General features: G+C 56.9%; 1 protein-coding gene across 1 annotated transcript in view; it reads left to right on the plus strand.

Annotated features, from left to right (window-relative positions):
• The window catches only part of COL2A1 (collagen type II alpha 1 chain), a 30,631-nt gene that overhangs the window by 1,265 nt on the left and 8,422 nt on the right, over positions 1-20,944 (plus strand). Inside the window, exons 2-37 of the mRNA XM_036904729.2 lie at positions 3,165-3,374; positions 4,837-4,853; positions 5,058-5,090; positions 5,193-5,225; positions 5,324-5,377; positions 5,526-5,627; positions 6,596-6,673; positions 7,301-7,345; positions 7,447-7,500; positions 7,904-7,957; positions 8,692-8,745; positions 9,120-9,173; positions 9,300-9,353; positions 9,643-9,687; positions 10,214-10,267; positions 12,780-12,824; positions 13,279-13,332; positions 14,802-14,900; positions 15,184-15,228; positions 15,322-15,420; positions 15,578-15,631; positions 15,989-16,096; positions 16,407-16,460; positions 16,542-16,640; positions 16,756-16,809; positions 17,222-17,320; positions 17,678-17,731; positions 18,110-18,163; positions 18,483-18,536; positions 18,741-18,794; positions 19,050-19,094; positions 19,248-19,346; positions 19,565-19,672; positions 19,965-20,018; positions 20,320-20,373; positions 20,729-20,782. Coding sequence (XP_036760624.1) covers positions 3,165-3,374; positions 4,837-4,853; positions 5,058-5,090; positions 5,193-5,225; positions 5,324-5,377; positions 5,526-5,627; positions 6,596-6,673; positions 7,301-7,345; positions 7,447-7,500; positions 7,904-7,957; positions 8,692-8,745; positions 9,120-9,173; positions 9,300-9,353; positions 9,643-9,687; positions 10,214-10,267; positions 12,780-12,824; positions 13,279-13,332; positions 14,802-14,900; positions 15,184-15,228; positions 15,322-15,420; positions 15,578-15,631; positions 15,989-16,096; positions 16,407-16,460; positions 16,542-16,640; positions 16,756-16,809; positions 17,222-17,320; positions 17,678-17,731; positions 18,110-18,163; positions 18,483-18,536; positions 18,741-18,794; positions 19,050-19,094; positions 19,248-19,346; positions 19,565-19,672; positions 19,965-20,018; positions 20,320-20,373; positions 20,729-20,782 — 2,381 coding nt within the window. The remainder of the gene's footprint in view (positions 1-3,164; positions 3,375-4,836; positions 4,854-5,057; positions 5,091-5,192; positions 5,226-5,323; positions 5,378-5,525; positions 5,628-6,595; positions 6,674-7,300; positions 7,346-7,446; positions 7,501-7,903; positions 7,958-8,691; positions 8,746-9,119; positions 9,174-9,299; positions 9,354-9,642; positions 9,688-10,213; positions 10,268-12,779; positions 12,825-13,278; positions 13,333-14,801; positions 14,901-15,183; positions 15,229-15,321; positions 15,421-15,577; positions 15,632-15,988; positions 16,097-16,406; positions 16,461-16,541; positions 16,641-16,755; positions 16,810-17,221; positions 17,321-17,677; positions 17,732-18,109; positions 18,164-18,482; positions 18,537-18,740; positions 18,795-19,049; positions 19,095-19,247; positions 19,347-19,564; positions 19,673-19,964; positions 20,019-20,319; positions 20,374-20,728; positions 20,783-20,944) is intronic.

Genomic DNA, 20,944 nt, shown 5'->3' on the forward strand with positions numbered 1-20,944 from the left:
TGGCTGTCTGCAGCGGGGAGGAGGGCACGACTGGTCGAGGTCATAACAATTTCAGCTGAATATAGAGATGACAGTTCCCAGTCTTGTCCAGAGGCGGTTCGGACCGCACCTTTCCATCGCCTCTTCGGTGAAGTCCTACCGTCTGGGATTATATTCAGGACAAACGAAGCCTGGAAAGTGTGTTAGGTAGAGAGAGCTCCCCCACCCCACGTGTTTGGGCACGTTTCCCACGGCCGGGATTCCAGGCCTGTCTTTGTATGTTACAGACTGTAAATCAATCTCAGGGGAAACTTTTTTTTTCTGGAGGGGAGAATCAAAGTCCCTCCGCCGACGAGGCTGTATGAGGGCTCGCCAACCTCCAGAATGTCTCCAGAGACTGTCTGGAAGGCTGTGGGCCCGGGCCCTTCCCGTTTTTGAGTGGCCGAGCCGGGCGGGGCAGGCCTGGGGCAGGCCTGGAGCCGGCGCCGCGGCGGAGTCGCAGATTCTGGCCCCGCCGTGGGTTGGTGCGCTAAACTGGCAGAGAGCTTCCAGGCACTTGTTGGAACACGGTGTGTCTTTAACTGGCCCCAGCTCTATATTTTTGTCCTAAATTTGCTGGTGCACACCCACAAAGCTGTCTTCTTGACTGACCTCTGCCTTAGCGCGTAATGGAATTACCTAGGTGACTCTAAATCCCCCCAAATTCTCCATCTGAGACTGGAGGCGCTCACTTAGGTGGCAGAGCGCTCTCCCCGCCGGCCGCACTTTCCCTGGAGGGAGTGAATTCCAGGTTCTTGGTACCAAATCTCCCAGTACTTCCTTTCTTCCCCGGGGAAGTGCTTTGGAGCCGACGACTTTGCGCGCTGGCGCTTGGCAGCTCCGTAATCCCCTCCCCCGGGTCAGCGGACCCGAAGATGTGACGTGGGGAAAGCGCAGTCCGCGTGGACGTCAGGAATGGCAGGAACCTGGAGCTGGGGCACGCCCCTCTTTCCCATCTTTCCACGAATTTGAAGAAACTTACTGGCCGCGGCGTCTCTGACCCACATCTGCATTACTCAGCCTTCGCCTGCAAAGGTGCCCCTCCGCTCAGCCGAGAGACCTCAATCCTCCTTTGTGAGGCTTGTTTGCGTTGGGGGATTGGCAGCGATGGCTTCCAGATGGGGCTGAAACGCTGCCCGTATTTATTTAAACTGGTTCCTTGCGGAGACCTGTGAATCGGGCTCTGTGTGCGCTCGAGAAAAGCCCCATTCATGAGAGGCGAGGTCCGGTGGGCTCCCCTGGACTCCCCGACCCCCTCTCCCACAGTGGCTCCCTGTGCCCGCCCGCCGCCACCTCCCGGGCTCCAATCCTGCGCAAAGATGCGGCGAAGCAAAACAGTTCCCCGAAAGAAATAACTTTTTAATTGGCCTGCTACAAAGAATCACTTATACGGCGCTGCGGTAATGAGGGGAACCGGATCGGGCGCGCCGGGATGCTATCCGCAGCCGTTTGGAACAGCAATTATGGTGGTGCTGGGCTGCTCCGTCCACACCTAGGGGATCCGGTTTCGGTGCTGGCTCCTTTCTGGGGCAGTCATTTAATCCCACTTTTCACCCGCCCAGTCTCTGTGAAGCGAGCCGTGTCCATAGCCTCAACCACAAAGAGACACCCAGCGGCTCTCGCTCTCGGCGTGGCCTGGCTCCGCCCCGAAGCCCGCCCATCCCCCGGCCGCCCCTCTAGGGGAAATCCGATCCCCCTCTCCCAGCATTTTCCTCTCTGTCCACCCTGGGCCCTCCTGGGCTCAGGTGCGCGCCTCTTTAGTCCCAACCGGAGACCACTAACTTCTGCTCTTTCTGCTTCCCCACCGCCTTCCGCAATTCCTGTATTAGCTGTGGGTGGGTACCAGCAGCTTCTGCACGAACCCCGGGAAACTCCTACCTTCCCAGTGATAATCCTGCCTAAAGGCTGAGTGGATTTCTTCTAGTGGAAAAGAAAAAAGAAAGGTTTATCTTTAGATTTTTCAGTCTCCTTAAAGGGCAGGGGGCAGGCCTGTTTCTTTCTCCGCCGACCTGGTTTGTGGCTCTTTACTATTATTTATCTCTTGTGGCTGCCATTGCTTTGGGGATTTTGATGAGAAAAACAGCGCTGGGCCCTCCCTAGCACGTGGTGCGGGCTCTGCGGCCCTGGAGCTCTGGCTGTCCGGGCGCTCTTGTCAGCAGCGTCCATGTGCAGGGTGAATCCTAGACCGCAGGGCGCTGTGGGGGGCCAGCAGGTCTTGGTCTGCGTTTTTGGAGGAGGCCAGCCCTGGACTGGCTAATCTTAGCCCAGGTCAGGCATTCAAAGCCCCTGCTCTCCACCTCTCCACTCCACAGTTGGTGCGCTCTCTTCAGAGGGAGGCAGGATCTCTCCAGGGAGGGCTACAGCTAGAGGTCAGCCCTGGGGGCCCTTTGGCCCTGCTTGCCTCCCAAGGCATTTTATTAGCTTTGGGTCCTAAGTGTATGTTCGAATGGGTTTATCCTGCTCTTCAAATCGGTCCTAAACCTAATCCTAATGTAGTTTCAACAATGGGACAAGATGCTAATTCTAATAGCTACTCCTTTCACCAATTCCTACCACACATCGACACACTTTGGAGCCTGGCTGTTTATAGATTCTAGTTTTTGTGGGTAGCATTTTCTACATAACTTCTGAATTTTTAGCTGTCAGTTGTACTTAGCAAATCCCATAATTCCTAGAGGAAGGCAGAAAAAGAAGGGCTTTGTTCCTGTGCTAGGGGTGGGGGTGGGGTCTCCATTTTCCCCTCTCCTCCATCTTTACAGTCCCTGGGTGCCCACTCAGAGCTGCATCTCCTGCTGCCACCTAACTTGCCCCTGCCCTGCCCCCATCAGTGGGTCTCCCCCATGCCAGATGTGGGACAGAATACGATACAGTAGCCCTCCTCATTGTCATTGCTGGGCCAATATTTTCACTGATGAGTAGACAGCGTAGTGCAAGGCACACAATAAATATTTGTTGAGTACATGGACGAATGAATGATGTCTTAGAAAAATAAGTTTCAAGTTCTCTATGTTCTGGTGGCCAGGCCCACATTCTTTGGCCTTTGAATTATGTCGAGCTGACTACAGCCTCTTTCTCTTTTTCCCTTCTGGCTCCCCATCCCCTCCTTCCCTTCACTCTCTGCTTCCCCGGCCCCACTCTTGGTGCAGAAAAGGCTGGCAGCTGCATGCAGGATGGGCAGAGGTATAATGATAAGGATGTGTGGAAGCCCGAGCCCTGCCGGATCTGTGTCTGTGACACTGGGACTGTCCTCTGCGATGACATAATCTGTGAAGAGATGAAAGACTGCCTCAGCCCTGAGACCCCCTTCGGAGAGTGCTGCCCCGTCTGCTCAACTGACCTCGCCACTTCCAGTGGTCGTAATTTATTTATTTCCTGTTCCACATAAATAAATTACTTGCAGGTGCCGCAAATACCCTCCCATGGATGCTAGTCATCTCTGCAAAGTGGAGGGGCTGGTTATCCATGGGCCCCCAGTGGCTGAGGCTGACAGAAAAAGCCACTTCTCACTTGCAGGGTGAAGCTGAGTGAGGCTGAGACACTGGAGGAGTCCTTTCCCACCTGACACCCCCAAACCTGTGCATCCAAGACAGGGTAGGACAGGCATGATTTCACGAAAGTGTCATATCCAGAATCATCTCTGCAAATTGCTAGAGCCACAAGAGATCAAACCCTCCATCTGGCCAAGCCAAACCACAGAGTAATTCCTTCTCTATCACCCGTACCTTGTCTTCTCCTTAGAAGACCTCCAAACACATGGTCTTCAGTATGGAGAAACCTCTGCTGGCTAGCAGGGAGACAGAGAGGGCAGGCTCCCTCTCTGAAATTGGTGGCAGTTTCCTTTCTTTTTACCTCTCTTGGAATTGACCACCAGTTAAGTACAGCAAGTTAATAGGATGAGGAGCTGGGCTCTGGGACACCCACTGGTGAAGGGTGGTGTAGGGCTGGGATGGAGCCCCATGTGCCCGCACTGTGGTGGGTTGTTATTAACTCCAAGCTAGAACCAATGCTGGGAGATGATATGTATGCCGGTGACCCGTCCCAAGCATGCAGACACATGCCCTGTCTCCATAGGGGAGGTGGGGATGCATGTCTGGGTCTCGTGGGCAGCCCTCACTGTCCCCATCCTGCTCAAGAAGAGAAAACAGTTGGAAGGCAAGTGAGAAGTTGCTTTTTCTTAACACTTCACCAACCCTGGAAAGCTGCTCTTATGGTCCAGACCCTCAGACCTTTTCTGAGGGGGCCTGTGTGAGTGAAGCGCTGATTGCCTTTACTGTTCCCCTGCTACAAGGAGGCGTGGGTGGTTGGCTTGGGACGGCACTGGCTGCAGTGCCCTCGATAACTCCTGTGCCCTGCTTTGTTTTTGTGCTTGCTTCAAGGAGCCCCAGCTGGAATGTAAGACTTTTGTAACTACCTAACTCTTCTTCTGAGGGTGCGGGGGGCGGGGGGAGCCGTGGGAAGGGCTTCCTACACTGTGGGGAAAGAAAAAACTGAACCTCCTGCCAGCTTCTGCTGCTTTTGTTCTGGGTGGCTGATTAGATCTTGGGCTCTTCATTCCCTCTTCGTCTGCCCCTGCTTCATTCTCTTGCATGCTGAATAACTGCTTTTTGAATAGCAAAGTCTGGGTCATCTCTGTATCTCATGGGACCTCAGCAATCCCAGGATCCTCGTGACCCTAACCCCTCAACAGAGGGATGGGAAGCTGCCTCCTTCCCCGGTGGTGTCCTTTTTTTTTCGTTTAATCCCTAAAGAGTGAGTGACAAGAACTTGTACTTACTATTTAATGAAGCTTTCCTTTTCTATTTTTTTTTCTACCTGCAGGGCAACCAGGACCAAAGGTGAGAGCTCTTTGTTTTTGCTTTTGCGCTTGCCTTTTTATTTGCTTCTTCAGAAGCAATGTTGTGTTCATCCCGCCTGTGATTTTTTAGACATCATCAGAGGTTGTTAAGAGAGCACCTCGATACGGGGCTGCTGGGCAGGGTTTTGCGCTCCGGGCTTGGTGGGCTTGCTGGGCCCAGTGCTGAGACTGTGTCATGTTTCAGGGACAGAAAGGAGAACCCGGAGACATCAAGGATGTAAGTACAGATCATTCTCATGCCATGATGCATCTACTGGGCTACCTGGGTCATTTCCCTGGGCCCCTCTAACTTGCCACCCTGTGGGTCTCTTTCTCACAGGTTGTAGGACCCAAGGGACCTCCTGGGCCACAGGTAAGAAAGGGACAAACCCCCTTCCTTCATCTTTCCTTGAGTTACTCATCTGTTGGCCCCTGGCCTTGCTGTCATCTCAACATTTTCTTCACCTCCAGGGACCTGCAGGTGAACAGGGACCTAGAGGTGATCGTGGTGACAAAGGTGAAAAAGTGAGTTGAAAGAGGCTGCCTGGCCCTTGTGGGCTCCCCAGGTCCTCCAGCCCCCGTGTGCCCAGCCACTTCCTCAAGGGCAGCCATGGGCAGGTGGCCCTTGCATAAACACTGCTTCACATTGGTGCCATTTTCTCTTTCTGCCAAGGGTGCCCCTGGACCTCGTGGCAGAGATGGCGAGCCTGGGACCCCTGGAAATCCTGGCCCCCCTGGTCCTCCTGGCCCCCCAGGCCCCCCTGGCCTTGGTGGAGTAAGTATCCTTATGTCCCCTTCCTTCAGGCTGTACCTCCAGAAATGTGGCCTCTAAATCGCTACTCACACTTACCTGGCAGGCTCCCAGGGCTGCCAGCAGTGTGTACATAGCCGGCCCACGGGCTTCTCCCCTAGGCCTGTGATCAGCGGGACCACATATCAGGCATGAGACTGTGGCACTAAGGGATGACTTTTCTCACTTACTGGGTTTCTGCAAAGAGAATCTTCAGTTACCTGGCTTCCTGGCATCTGTACGGTGTGGTTGATGCTTGGGAGTGTGGGTCTGAGGCTTGAGGGAGAGGATGACTAGGCATCTATAATTCCCTGGAAGGAGAGGGACCCCTGTCCTTGGAAGACATTTAATCTTTGTCCTTGCCAAGTACATTCCGAGCAGGCATTCATTTTCCTGAAAGTGCACCGCTGAGGGAAGGTGTGTGGTTAAAGTCATTTCTGGAATCAAACCAGTCAACAAATTACATTATTGTCCAGTTTTTGCAGGTTTGCCATCTTGATGTTTGCTATTTATTAAGTTCTTAAACTTAAATGGCTCACAGACTTACTGAAATAGTTCAAGGCTACTGACTTTAGTCTTTTGTTGGGCATTAAATCCTGGGGGGGGAAAAACTTTGAAATTGATATTTGAGTCATATTTCTCAATGTATGTTAAGTAGTGAATTTAATATTATAGAATTTAAAAAATAACTTTATAAAATGAAGTGCAAATAACCAATACTTTTCCAAATAGCACTTCTTCTTCTGGGGAAGTGACATGATACTGTTGTCTAGTGACACATTCCCAGAACTAGTTTTCAGGAATCTTTGGTCATGCTGTTCAATGCTAGGTTAGTCTCCAACAATTAGAGCTCGTCTAAAATAGAATTTTTTCTCTCCAGATACAGTTTACCTAGCCAAGAGGAAGAAATCTGGGACCTCTCAAGCTCCTAATATTGCTGGGTTTATTTGCAGAACTTTGCTGCCCAGATGGCTGGAGGATTTGATGAGAAGGCTGGTGGCGCCCAGATGGGGGTGATGCAAGGACCGATGGTGAGAACAGACGCCAGTTCTTTGGAGCCACAGTGGCAGGAGGTGACCCTTAGCAGAGCCAGAGAATCTGACAATCTCACTTTACGGATAACTGCTTAGAACAGCTCTCCCCACCAGTTACGTAACCTCCCATTTAGTTAGCCCAAAGCATTAGTCTTTTAATGGCGATGGATGCCAGTTTTAATGATGCTCTGGAGTGACTATGAAGAATGAGGGTGGAGAGGTGCATATAGGCTGATCTGCTAGAAGGCGAGCTGCTATTGCTCTTGGAATGAGAACTGAAGAATGCAGATGGCAGCCACTGTTCCCCAGCATCCACAAGACTTCCTGCAGGAAGTCTCAGCTCTGCGGCTCCGACTTGGCACATGCTAAATGAAACTCAGACTTTAGTAAACATGGCTGCTGTCCAGGATAAAGCAAGGCCAGCTTCTCTGTCCAGTGGTACCTGTAAATAAAAGTAGATCATTGCATGGGAAGTGGGAATTGAAAGGGAGCCACCACTGTAGGCCCCTGTCCACAGAATCACTCCTTGTCCTTCATCTGGGCTGGTGCTGGGGGAAGGTGGCACATTGAAGGCCACTGGTGAGGCATTTCCAGTAAACGTACTCCTTTTCTGTCCCAATCCAGGGCCCCATGGGACCTCGAGGACCTCCAGGCCCTGCTGGTGCTCCAGTAAGTAGTGGGTCTTTCCTCTCTGTGGCGGCACAAATGATCTCAAGATCTCTGGCATCAGTCAGTGGGGGTTAACATGGCGTTCTCACTTTACTTTTTAGGGCCCTCAAGGATTTCAAGGCAACCCTGGTGAACCAGGGGAACCTGGTGTCTCTGTGAGTCCCTGCCCTCCTCCTGGGGAGCCTCTGATGGTGTAGGACTCAGGCCCCCCTGCTATCACCTCCCTGGGTCCGCCCAGCGCTTTCCCACAGTAGAGGGTCCCAGAGGAAATACGGATGTGGCTAAGCCATGGGATGCGACCTGACCACAGGCAGCAAATGGTGCCAGGGACCGCATCTTAGCAGGGTCCTCTCTGGGTCGCCCGGGCCCGTGCTGGCTGCTGCCTCCCACTAGATCCGCTCTGAACCTTTGCTCTCTCATCACAGAGTGGGATTCCCCCGCATCTTTCTTCCCTATTGGGGAACTAGCTTCCAAAAGTTATAGTCCCAAAGTGTGGTCCACTGCTTCGGTGTCCTCCCCCTCTAACCTCCCCTCAAACTCTCTCACTTTGTCTGGCAGGGTCCCCTGGGTCCTCGTGGTCCTCCTGGCCCTCCTGGAAAACCTGGCGACGATGTGAGTGTGCCTGAGATGCCAAAGGCGTGGCTGCCTCGTGTGAAAGGGCCTGGAGAGGGCGTGGGCTCGGGCGGAGCCGGGGGAGTGCCCTGGGCCTGGCCCACAGTGGTCAGCAGGAGGCTCAGACCTTGTCTACTGTCTACACTCCCACTTGATGCTTAGCTTGCAAGTGCCCTGGGGACTGCTTTGGACCCACTGGGAAGGGAAATAACTAAAATATCATGAGCTCCAGGAAGGGAAATTGAGAAATGAGAGGCAGAAGAGGGAAAGCACAAGGGGAAAGCCATCGAGGAGGGAAAACAAAAGCAGGAGGACTCAACAGCCCAACATCATTGTGGCCGTGAATGAGTCGGGAGAGGTCCCAGCCTGAGTCAGCATGTCTGCAGAGGATGCAAACGGAGTACAGAGACAAGACCTGGCACTGAGCTCCCCTTACGAATGGCATTAGCCAGTAAAGTCTCTCTAGGAGCGAGAGCCCAGACGGCAGAGCTAGGAGTGAAGGGAAGCCCACCGGGGGAGCTGGCCGAGCCTGCCCAAGCCCCGGGCGGCTGTCCGAAAGGGCACATCGTGACCCAGGAAAGGCATTGAGGGAAGTGTGGAACCAGAAGGAGGGGAGGAGGATGAGTAAGCAGGGGGCCAAAGGCACAGATGGCCGGCGGAGGAGCGCTGCTGCTCTGAAGTGTGTGCAGTGGCTTGTCTCCTGAGGAAGCTGAGGCACATCTTTCTCCCTTCAGGGTGAAGCTGGAAAGCCTGGAAAATCTGGTGAAAGAGGCGCTCCTGGCCCTCAGGTAAAGCCTTTTTCCCAGCCTCAAACCTTTCCAGAATCTCCCTCCTTCAACACAAGGCAGTGGCCTCCCATCTAGCTCACCTATTTCAGTTAGCTCACTTCTAAAACAAAACTCCAGCAGGCCCTCCTTAGATCCTGCCTCCATGCTGACGATGACCTTTCTGACCCTAACTTGCGGCAGGCTAGGCAGTTATTTTTTTACCCGCTTGAGGCGTGCTAAGGGGCGTTCTGAGATTTGCTGAGAGCTGTCTGCGGCCCAGCTTCTGACTGCTCCAGGGCCCAGGGGAGCTGGCTCTCCAGCTTCTCTAGCAGCACAGGGTAGCCTTTACTGCTTCTTCTACTGGGTGCCCTAAACATCTCCTCTTCGGACTGCAGGGTGCTCGCGGCTTCCCGGGAACCCCAGGCCTTCCTGGTGTCAAGGGTCACAGAGTAAGTATCATGAGTGATGGTGTTGGAAGGAAGGAATTGCCCAGGGAAGAGAAAGCATTTGGGGGCATAAGTCTTCCTATTTGGGCCCCGCAGAAGAGTGATTGAATGTGTTCTCTTGTTCCCTAGGGTTACCCCGGTCTGGATGGTGCTAAGGGAGAGGCTGGCGCCCCAGGTGTGAAGGTGAGGGCCAAGAGGCGCACGGCGATGGGGGATGGAGGGGGATGGAGAGGAGCCTTTCTTTCCAGTCAAGGAGATGCTATGAGCTTGGTGGAGTGAGGGCATCAGGACAGTTTTGCCTGGGGACACCCAGTCCCGTGTCCTGGTGGATGAACACCGGGCCTGGAGAGCTGGGGACTGCAGTCCGCGGGTGTCAGTGCTGAGACAGCCTGAGCCTTCAGTGTCTTCCCTGGGAGTTTCCTGGAGGAGGGCAGTGGGGTCCCCTTCCCTGACCTCTGTGTCTTTTTTCCAGGGTGAGAGTGGTTCTCCGGGTGAGAATGGCTCTCCAGGCCCCATGGTGAGTATGAACATCGCCCCCCAGGAGCACCTCCAGACACTTCAGACACACCTGCCGCCTGGCAGAGGGCTCAGCTATAATTACCACTGCTTCCTGGGTGCAAAGTAGATACTCAGTTTTGTAGATTTGATCTGATTAGGAGCAAAAAGTGAAATGCATCAAATAGATTATTTGGTCAAGATTTTACCAACATTTCCCTGAAATAACCCTGCTACCACACTTAAAGTGTGCCTTGATTTTTGAAAATTCTGTTTATTCTGAACATTTTGGGAGCTCCTCTATTGCAAGAAACAAGATGTGTAACAAGGCTCCAGTAGGTAACAACAGGAGCACCTGGTGTCCCGCCCAGGCAGAAGAAGCCTCGGTGTGGTTTCAGGAGTGCTGGCCAGGGGTCAGGGCACCCACCCCTTGCCCCTGCTGCTTGCAGGCTCCCTCCCCTTGGGGGCCTGGAGGGGATGGCGGGTCAGGGTGACAGCACAGTGTCACTGAGCCAGCTGTGCATGTGCCCTCCCGGTGTGTGTTCCAGGGTCCCCGTGGCCTGCCTGGTGAGAGAGGACGCACTGGCCCTGCTGGCGCTGCGGTGAGTGATTGACAAGGCCAGGAGCCGCCACTTGTTCAGCGCTTGAGAGTTTGCAAGGCACTTTCATAGAAAGTTAGTTTGCTTGACCATCAAAACCACCCGGTGAAGTGTAGAGAGTGTCATCACCCATGAGGGGGCACTCTGAGTGTGCCCATCAGTTTCCCAGTTGGGGTCTGAAGGAGGTGGGCAGGTGGTGGGAGGGTTAGGACTCTCTCTTAACCAGCTTGGATTACTCAGGTAGCCGCCTTGGCGGCCCCACCTACTCCCTGGTCAGTCCAGCTTGAATGGAGGGACAGACCTAAATTTGCTACGGTACTGGGCTGTGTTTTGGTCTTTTGGCTGCTCAGATGATGCCCTAGAGAAGTGTGACAGTCTAGCATCAACTCATGGGCTGTCACACTTGACATTGCTCTTGCTGGGGAGACAGGTATATACTGCAGCTGCCCCTTCATGGGCACATCCAGTGTGACACCTGATGCACTTTGCCTCGTCTGATCTTCTGTTAAACCCTGGGAGGTAGATTCTGTTGTTCTCCCCGTTCTGCACAAAAAGAAACCAAGGCTCTGGAAGGCCGGCTAAGGCTTTGCAGCCTCCAGCTCGTGGGACGCTGAGGGCAAGGAGACCGCCCTGCAGCCGGTGGAGGGTCAGATGTTTAGCTCTGGCCGCTTAGCAGTAGCAAGCCCTTGCCGGCACTCACACGGGAGGGTGGTGTGATGAGAGCATGTTCCAGGGAGATCACGCTTTCTGTCCATTTCATGCCCCACCACACGAGCCCCAGGGCCCCTCCTCACAGGCCCTTGCAGGAGTAAATCCACGTCCCCCCATTGTGCTGCTTTCCAGATAATGTATCTGCTTGGCAGAAGTTTCCCTCAGAAGCAGACCCATGAAATAACAAGCAGCCTGAACCCCCACCTGTCAGCCAGAGCCACTGAAGTGCCTTGTCCCAGGGTCACTTTGTGTGTGGGGATTAGAGCACTGGGCCTACCAGGAAACACTATTTCTGCAGATTATCAGGACCTGGCCTGTGGCATTTTGGCCAGGCTTGGAGCTCTCAGGTGCTGGGCCCAGCTGGGCCTAGCCTAATGGTTCCTGGTGCCCTGTGAGGGGCACCCCTGTTCTCCCTCCTTCCTGGGCACGGCAGGCCTGTTTCTCATGCCTTCCTGCTGGTTCCTGCCCCCACAGCAGTCAGGCTGGCAGGGTGTGCAAAGAACTTGGCCTAAAAGGTCGACAACGTCACATGGTTTTTCAAGTATAGGCCTGGTGTCCAGGCTGGGCCCGGGGCCTGGGCTGGGCTGGCCCTACTGCAGTCACGTGCTCACTGTGGGCTGGCCTCTGCCCTCTCGCCAGCTGTGCTGCAGGCAGGGCTGCAGGTACCAGCCCAGCACTGGCCTTTCTGCAGCTGCCCTTCGCCTAGGCCTGTGTCTGGGCCTCTCCTCCGGCCAGTGCCTGGGGGGAGGCTGCTCCAGAGCTTCCCAGAGCAGACAGACCAGCCCAGAAGGGGCTCTGGCCAGTGCTGAGGCTTTATGTTCCCTCTGATGTTTCTTCTGCTAAGTCTTCTCTTGCTTTCCTGTTTATGCCAACCTGGAGCATCTGTTGGGAGGAACGGGCCATAGCCAGGAAGAAGATTGGAATCCTATTTAAAACATGACCTCCCCCCTAAAGCATCCTTTCCTTCAGCCGAAAGAGGCGGGGCAGGCAGGCAGGGCTCAGCAGGGGAAGGTCGCCTTCTGGCCGGCCCTCAGGTGCTGGGCCCAGCTCAGCCTGGCCTAACAGTTCCTGAGTTTGGGTAAAGGTTCCCTGCAGCCTGAGGGTCCTTGAGAGAGAAACTGGAGGATGCTTGGCACAAACCCAGGAAAAACCCTCCAAGGGCAAGTCCTATAAAGACAGACCTGGGAGCCTTGCCTTCTTGTGTGAAAGAGTCTCTGGGGTGCAAACTCAGATGTGGTCCCTGGGCCGTGCTGGTGACCTGTCCCCATCACTGAGCCTCTTCCTGGGTGTGTGGCAGACATCCTGTGGGCATCTTTGTTCTAATTTGTTTGGGGTGGAGTGGGGGGCAGAGTACAGAGACACCCTGGAGTAAGTCAAGGGGAGGCCTTGACCAAGCTCTCACCAAGGAGGGTAACCACAGCCTGAAAGCGCCCCTGCTGCACGCAGGCCGGGGCGCCGAGTCACGTGCTGCCTCTGTGTCATTTTCCTCTGGCCCAACTCACCGAGTCCTTAAATGATAACTCAGCCTTGAAGCTGAGGATATTTGGGCTCTAACTGGAAGTTAAGAAACAACAGAATAGCTGGGAAAGTACCCAACCTTCGCTTAGGCTGAGAACAAGCCCACTGCTGCCCCTGAGTACCTGTGCGGGGCCTGAAGGCCACTCCCTTCCCCCAGCTGTCCCTCAGCTCACACTCAGCCTTGGGGCACCCCCTGCCCTGGTTGTCCATTTTCTGTGTCGGTGGGCTGTGGGCGGGGAGGGGCTGGATGTGCTTTACAATGGCTGCCTCCTTCTCCTCCTCACAGGGTGCCCGGGGCAATGACGGTCAACCCGGCCCTGCAGGGCCTCCGGTGAGTTCACCTCATCCTCAGCAGGTTTACCTGCGTCCCATTCAGTCCCCCAATGGAGTCTGCAGTGTTTGCGCAGTGTAACCACAGCCGTGTGCTGACTTCTACTGGAAAAGAGGAGGAATAATATTTCAGTATTCCAGGAGCATGGTGATAAGAAACTTTGAAGCAATGGTTCTTTTTTCTCAGCCACCCTCTTGGAAGTGTTTTGGGGAGGGAGAGATAGAGAGGAGAATCATCTGCTTCTCACCATGTATATAGTCAGACACTTGCTTTGCCTTGCGGAGCCAGGCTCAGAGACGCTGACAGTAGGGCAGTTTTCATCCAGGGAATTCAGCCACAATGGATGCAGAGCGAAATCAGTACAGTGCGTGAGGTGCAGAGGTGGCTCACTCTGGAGGCTGGAGAAAGTCTACCCAGAAATGGTGCTCACCCCTGGATCCCTTCCTTCCTCTAGGGTCCTGTGGGTCCTGCTGGTGGTCCCGGCTTCCCTGGTGCTCCTGGTGCCAAGGTATGTGCCCTGCTGGTCCAGTCGGGAGGCCCCCTTCCCCTATAACCTTTGCTGATTGCCCCCTGGAGGTCCCCCTTCCCATGTGAGGTGTGCCACCCCCAACCGTCCATGCTGTTCTCCATGGAGGCATGGAAGAGGCAGGTATTTTGCAGTATCACCAGCTGAAAGGAAAAATAAGATGGCATGATAAAAACCAGGAGGTACAGTTACAGTGTCAGAGTAGGGAAAGGTAGAAAAAGATGGGGAGACACTGGGGACTTGGGAGGGAGCAGAAGACCAGGAGCTGGAGAAAAGAAGGCAAAGCTCAGGAGTCTCTTGACCCAGGAGAGTTGGAAGGAAGAGGGCGAGGAGCTGGTTCCACGCTTCCCTCTCTCCCTGGCTTCACGTGGGGGGCTTGGCCCTTCCAAGCTGTGTTAATAGAGTTCTTCCGAGGATTAACAGAGGCCAGCGGGAGGCCAGCCAGTTCAGGGAAAGGCCCCTCGTGGCCCAGAAGGGATTCCAGTGCATGCATCCCTGGAAAATTTCTCCTGTTGCCGCCAGGAGATGAACAAGGAGCCTCCCTGTGGTCACTGGCATCAGGTTGCCGCTCCCCTCCTGGGGGTTTCCATGGCAACCAGACAGTGTCTGAGGCCCCAGGGACTGGTGAAGGAGGCCCATTGTGAAGAGGGACTGCCGGAAGGTGAGGGGGCCTGACCTTTGGAAAATAATAATTACAAAATGAAGCGAGAGTGCTCTGAGAAGAAACCTGAGGAGGCTCTGCCCTCCCTCCAGGTCAGCAAGTCCTCCCCTGGGACTCTGCCATCCAGACCCAGCTCTCAGCCAGTTGTAACTTTCAGGAAAAAATGACAGTAAAAGCCGAGGCCAGTTTGGGGATAGAGAGGCAGTGGGGCTGCTGCCAGAGGCTGAGGATGATGGGGGGGACAGAGGCGTGGGCGTCTCCCCCAGCTTGCCTTTGGCCTGGCTTTCTGGCTGACCTCAGATGGGCCTGGGCTGGTGCGGGGGCGGCAGTGCTCACACGCCAGACACAGACATGCAGAGTGGTGCCTGCTCAGATGTCCGAGGGTCCCTGTTTCCTCAGTGAAAGAGAAAAATAGGTAGAGAAACAGAGGCGGCGGTGTCTGCCATCTCAGTCATCTGTCCATCATCCCAGGATGCTGGGCTGGCGGGATCCCACAGTACAGGCTTGCTGATGGGTGCAGACGGGCCCCATGTGATGCCCAGGGCCGGAGCATCCCACAGCGCAGGTGGCTTGCTCAGGGCAGTTTACAGTAGAGAGGGGAGATTGAGGTGGATGTGGGGGTGGCAGGGAGGAAGTCATCCAGTTGGTGAGTACACTCAGGTGGCCTCAGTGTACTGCGCATGACTCAGCTTCTGGGGGCATGCTTACAGTCGGCCTGAGCTGTTGCTGGCCTACGAGAGGTCTGTGTCCCCATCTTCTTCTTGGTCCGTTGCCCCCTGTGTCTTCCCAGGGTGAAGCCGGCCCCACTGGTGCTCGCGGTCCTGAAGGCGGTCAAGGTCCTCGTGGTGAACCTGGTACTCCTGGGTCTCCTGGACCGGCTGGTGCCTCTGTAAGTCCAGCTGCTCTTTGGCCTTAAAGCCTGGGGGTCTGGGACCCCGGCACTCCTGGCTGTGCTTGGCTCTGAGGGAGTCACCAAACCTTCATTCTGGCCCGACTCCTGCCCCTGCATCGCTGGAAACACTTGTCCCTCTGTCCCCATCCTCCCCTTGAGACATCTGTGGGATGACCTGCCTGGGAGGACAGCTGCTAGCCCAGCTCCGGAGCTGAGGGTGGGAGGAGGCCGGGGCTCATGCTGAGCTTTCTGTTTTACAAGGACACCTCTCCTCTTCCAGGGCAACCCCGGAACGGACGGGATTCCCGGAGCCAAAGGATCCGCTGTGAGTGCTGCTGTGGGCTCCGGCTCCCCCAGGTGAGCCCAGTCCCTCCTTGCCTGTTCTCCTGATGTCCCTGTCTTCTGCTCTTGCTGACAGGGTGCTCCTGGCATTGCTGGTGCTCCTGGCTTCCCGGGGCCCCGTGGTCCACCCGGCCCTCAAGGTGCAACTGGTCCTTTGGGCCCAAAAGGTCAGACGGTAAGACCCGGAGCAAACCCCCTAGGGTCCCGCCACAATCCTTCCCTCCTGCATTCACGTGACTGTCCTTTTGCAATGCCTTTGAGGGTTTCTGGAGGTGGGAGCAGGGTCTGCAAAGGGCACCCAGTGTGAGAACCTGCCTCTCTCTTTTGTCAAGGGAGAGCCTGGGATTGCCGGCTTCAAAGGTGAACAAGGCCCCAAGGGAGAGCCTGTGAGTACCCATCACCAGTGCTGGTCTTGCCAGGCTGCCCGCGGGCTCTGGCCCATCATGCAGCCCACTGCCCACCTCCTCTGCAGCCCCATCCCAACTCTGGGGCCTCTCAGGTCACACCTGGAGGAAGAGCATATGACAGGGTTGAGAAGCTGATGTACTTCAGCTCCGACCTTAGACTTGACCAGTTTGACTAGTTTGACCTTCACACCCATTCCCTTCCCTCTGGGCCTCCCCCAGCAGATTCTTCATGGCCTCTGCTCCCCAAGCCCCCCAGCCTTGAAGCATTTAGCCAAGGTCACTTGCTCCAGGATCAGATGAAGACTCACCCTGGTTCTCTTTTGTGCTGGTTCTCAGGGACCTGCTGGCTCCCAAGGAGCCCCTGGCCCTGCTGGCGAAGAAGGCAAGAGAGGTGCCCGTGGAGAGCCTGGTGGTGCCGGGCCCGTTGGTCCCCCTGGAGAAAGAGTAAGTGGGTTAGGAATCCACTTTCACCAGGGTGTGACCTAGAGATGGAAGTCGACTCTTTGTGGCTCTGTGTTCCTGGAAAGTCCTGAGGTCTCCTGGATATCAACCTCTTTTCCCTGCCTAACCCCGGGATGGCATGACGTGGTCTGAGCTCTTTCCCAGGAAGGTGGGGACGGGCCCAGGCAGTCAGCCTCACAGCCTTGTACAGGCCACAGACCTTGCTGCACAGAGACTGTGTGGGTGGGAGGGCCGCTGGGGCCTGGCTGTGGGCCCTTCTGACACACTGCCTTTCCTCCCCACCCCTCCCTAGGGTGCTCCTGGCAACCGTGGTTTCCCAGGTCAGGATGGTCTGGCAGGTCCCAAGGTGAGTCAGGGCAGAGAGGCTGGGATCCCTGCACCGCTGGTCAAATGGCCTCCCACAGACTCCCTGCCTCCTCTTGTGTAGGGAGCCCCTGGAGAGCGAGGGCCCAGTGGCCTTGCCGGCCCCAAGGGAGCCAATGGTGACCCTGGCCGTCCCGGAGAACCTGGCCTTCCTGGAGCCCGGGTAAGTAGCGAACTACTATGCCCTCAGCTTGCAACTGAGCAGACCCACCTGTGCTGATGGGGTTGGGAGGTCCTGGGCCCTGCCCTGAACCCCATCTTCTCTTTCCCAAACAAAGGGTCTCACTGGTCGTCCTGGTGATGCTGGTCCTCAAGGCAAAGTTGGTCCTTCTGTAAGTCTATCATCTGGGGTTGTTGGAACGGGTTGGGGGGACATTCTTGGGGAGGAAGGTGGGAAGAGAGACAGGGGCAGCCTGTGAATTTTGTGAATTGGGGAGGGGGCAGATGGTAGTACTGGGGCCAGGTGTGGTGTGTGCCGTGGCAGTGAGCTCTGAAGATGCCACAGCCTGTGCATGTCCCTGGGGGAAGAAAAGCCTTGTATGCACCCTCAGGGACAGGCTTCTAAGCGAGGCGGTGCCCAGTGGCTGGTGGGGTTGATGTGCGTGGCGTGGGCTGCTGGGCCTGGGATGCTATGTTTCTGGCTGGTGCCTAGCCCTCTGCCTGCTACACAGGCGCTTAGTAGGGATTGGCTAGACAAACTTGGTCAGAGTGTCTACATGCTAAGGATGTTGTCCTCTCTCTCAGGGAGCTCCTGGTGAAGATGGTCGCCCCGGACCTCCAGGTCCTCAGGGCACTCGTGGGCAGCCTGGTGTCATGGGTTTCCCTGGCCCCAAAGGTGCCAGTGTAAGTAGTGACCATGCTCCAATCTCCGCACATGGGGTACCTACTCCCCACCCCAGGGGAAAGGCCGACTCTTAGATAGAGTTAACCCGAGGGTGGTGATGAGTGGGACCCGTGTTGTCCTGGGCAGCCCAGGCCTCCATGTCCTGCAGGACAGCATGTGATCTGGGGAGCCCAGGGCCTCCTAGAGTCTTAGGACATCCCAGCCGTGACACTGTCCCATGGGGCTGAGCACAAGAGAAAGTGCTGCTTCAGCCTCTGCTGCCCTCGAGGCTGTGGTCCCAAGCCCTTGTCTCCCAGCCTGCTTTACCCTGACCCCCACCCAGACCGGCGGCCTCACAGTCTTGCCCTCTCCTCCAGGGTGAGCCTGGCAAAGCTGGTGAGAAGGGGCTGCCTGGCGCACCTGGCCTGAGAGTGAGTACACCTCCCCACTGCCTGTGCTCTGGTGCTGGCGGACGCTGTGTGGACAGGCGTCCTGATGGCAGGTTTCTGGGACCCCTAGTCAGCATGTGGATTTCTGCGGCTGAGCCCATGCTGCACCGGGCCCTCTGAGAGTCCATATGGGGGACTTCTGGTTGCTGTTCTCAGCAGCCCAGGGAGATGGGAAAGGCTCCCAGGCTGAGAAAGACTGAGGAAGAAGAGGGGCCTGGGGGAGGGAGGGGTGATGATGGACTTCAGGTGGGGAACTGGGGGGGTCTGGGGACTCTGGGCCACTAAGTGCACCTGCCCAGTGCCGAGGTCTGCAGAACTGAAGAGAAGTACCATTACATTACCATTTCCTCTTCCCTGTAGGGTCTGCCTGGCAAAGATGGTGAGACAGGTGGAGCAGGCCCCCCAGGACCTGCGGTGAGTACCTGCGCAGCCTGTCCAGGTGGCCCTGTGGGGGCAGGGGACCCCAAGCCCACCCAGTCACGGAGCTGATGGATGTGGACCTGGAGGTTGCGGGACACCAGGCCTACCCTGGGCAGAGGCAGGGTGTCCCAGGGGGTAGTGTGGGCCCCACCCAGGCCTCCAGGGGTGCAGGTCGCTGGTGGGAGAGCGACAAGGCAGGCGGGCCCCCCGTGCTTGTCGTCCTGCCCTCCTGCTGGCCACCCCCAGGCCCCTCTAGCTGAGGCTCTTGGGTTCTCTGGAGAGCTGGCTCCTCTCATGCTGTCTCCCTCTGCAGGGACCTGCTGGTGAACGAGGCGAGCAGGGTGCTCCTGGGCCATCTGGGTTCCAGGTAGGCGCTGGACCGGGCTTCCTCTTCAGTCCTCTCCACGTCCGGGGCTGGGGTGTCAGTGGGCCGTGTGGGCAGAGGCCTTCCCCTCTCAGGGGGAGGGGATGAGGCCTCCCTGCTTCCCCGGCTCTTGCCCTGTGCCAGGCCTCTCTGTAGGGCGGGGTAGCCAACCCACTCCTTTGCTAAAAATGTCGCTTTGGCTTTTAGGGACTTCCTGGCCCTCCTGGTCCCCCAGGTGAAGGTGGAAAACCAGGTGACCAGGTGAGTATGGGGCTCTTTGAACCTGTAATATGTTTAGATGGGAGGATCTCTTCTCACCCCCATGAGGCAAAGGCAGGAGGGCCTGAGGGGCCGGGCCCTGTGAGCCCGGGGAGTGTCTGGGACCCACGTCCCATCTCCGCGGATGAGTGTGCGCTCAGGCCCCCGTGGGAGGCGCTCAGGGCCCCGTGGGAGGCGCTCAGGCAGGGCTCCAGGATGTCAGAGCCTCCACTCTCTCACATGTCTTTTGTTCTCCAGGGCATTCCGGGTGAAGCTGGCGCCCCCGGCCTCGTGGGCCCCAGGGTGAGTGTCCTGTTGGCCGTTCCCGGTGGTCTCCACGGAGCTGTCCCTCTCTCTGTGCCTCCCGGCATGGCCTGCCTGGGGCCTGGGGTCCCACTGTTTCCCCACCTCCCCACCCTGCCTCTGCCTGATCTCCCCCTGGTGTGTCTGCCACAGGGTGAACGAGGCTTCCCAGGCGAACGTGGGTCTCCAGGCTCCCAAGGCCTCCAGGGTGCCCGCGGCCTCCCTGGCACTCCTGGCACTGACGGTCCCAAAGTAAGTGAGGCTGGTGCCACCGGCAGGTACCCCTGAGCTGGCCCAGGAGGCCCTGCTGAGGGAGGAAGGGGAAGCACAGGGGCCTAGGGGTGATGAGGACCGGAGGAGCGGAAGACAGGAAGGAGGTCTGGGCAGAGGGAGACGGTGGCAAGAAGAGGAAAGGAAGGTCTGCAGTCTCCGGACATATCTGCCCACATGGACACCCTTCCTCCCTGCAGGGTGCATCTGGCCCAGCTGGCCCCCCTGGGGCTCAGGGCCCCCCAGGTCTGCAGGGGATGCCTGGTGAGAGGGGAGCAGCTGGTATCGCAGGGCCCAAGGGCGACAGGGTAAGTACCAGGCGGACCGCCTCCCCCACAGCCACGCCTCCCTGCAGCCCCTGGCGCTGAGGTTCCCAGTTACCCTCTTGAGGAACTTGGAGAGCCCCTGCAAAGCTCTCTGTTTGTCTTTAGTGAGGTTTACCTCCATCTTCCATTACTCCTTGTCACACCCTGAGACCACAGTAATAACTGTTTGGCTGGGGTCTGAGCTCTGCCTGGAGCCCCGGCCAGGGTGAGGCTGAGCTTGACAAATGGGGTCTTGGAGTGGCCCCTGAGGTGGCCCGTTTCCTCTATCCCACAGGGTGATGTTGGTGAGAAAGGCCCTGAGGGAGCCCCCGGGAAGGATGGCGGGCGAGTAAGTGAATGCCGGCTGCAGGCTCTGTGGGGATTGGGATGGGGGCCGATGGGGGGCCCGTGGGTCTCCAGCCCTGCACTCTGGGGAGAGAGGGGCAATGTGTGAGTGCCCCTGGTCCTGTCTCTGCTGTTCTGGCTGAGCAACCTCAGGGACTTCCCTGTCAGAACTGGGGGTCCCAGGGTGAGAGGGAGTTCTGGGGCTCATGGGAGGGTTCCAGGGGCCAAGGCACACCAGGTACAGGGTCCCCAGACCCCCAGCCAGCTCTCCCTGCCTCCCTCACCTCCACCTTCTCCTTCCCCAGGGTCTGACTGGGCCCATTGGTCCTCCTGGCCCAGCTGGTGCCAATGGCGAGAAGGTAAGTCATGGCTTCCTTTCCTCTCTGCCTCACCTCCCCCACCCAGCCTCCTCCTCACTTCCTGACAAAGTTATTATTCCTGTTGTTTCTCCTCCTGGCTCAATAATTGTCACCCCGTCCACACCCCCAGTGGGGGCTGCAGGGTGAAGCAAAGTCACAGACTGTGTGCCCTGTCAGGGGAGCGGCTGGGGGCGGGGGTGAAGGTGCAGGTGTGGACTGGTGCAGCAAGGGGAAGGCCGGCCCCTGGGGCGCCCGGAGCTCACATCTGCTGTCAGGGCTTCCTGGATGCACTTTGGTCTCAGAGGCCCATGCACCTCACCCCATTCATGGCTCTTGCCTCCCTTCCCCACCTTAGGGAGAAGTCGGGCCTCCTGGACCTGCAGGAACTGCTGGTGCTCGTGGCGCCCCAGTGAGTATCTGCCCCCCAACTCCTTCCCCAGATCCCTGGGAGCACACGAGCTGCTTTGCTGCTCAGCCTGGCCCTGCAGGCCCTGGCACTGGCTCCCTGCCTGCCCTTTGGGTCTGGGGGAGGAAGAAGAGATGAGAAAGGAAGGGAGGAGGCGCCTCACCC

The sequence above is a fragment of the Manis pentadactyla genome, chromosome 10, assembly GCF_030020395.1.
Source record: "Manis pentadactyla isolate mManPen7 chromosome 10, mManPen7.hap1, whole genome shotgun sequence".
Taxonomy (NCBI): Eukaryota; Metazoa; Chordata; class Mammalia; order Pholidota; family Manidae; genus Manis; species Manis pentadactyla.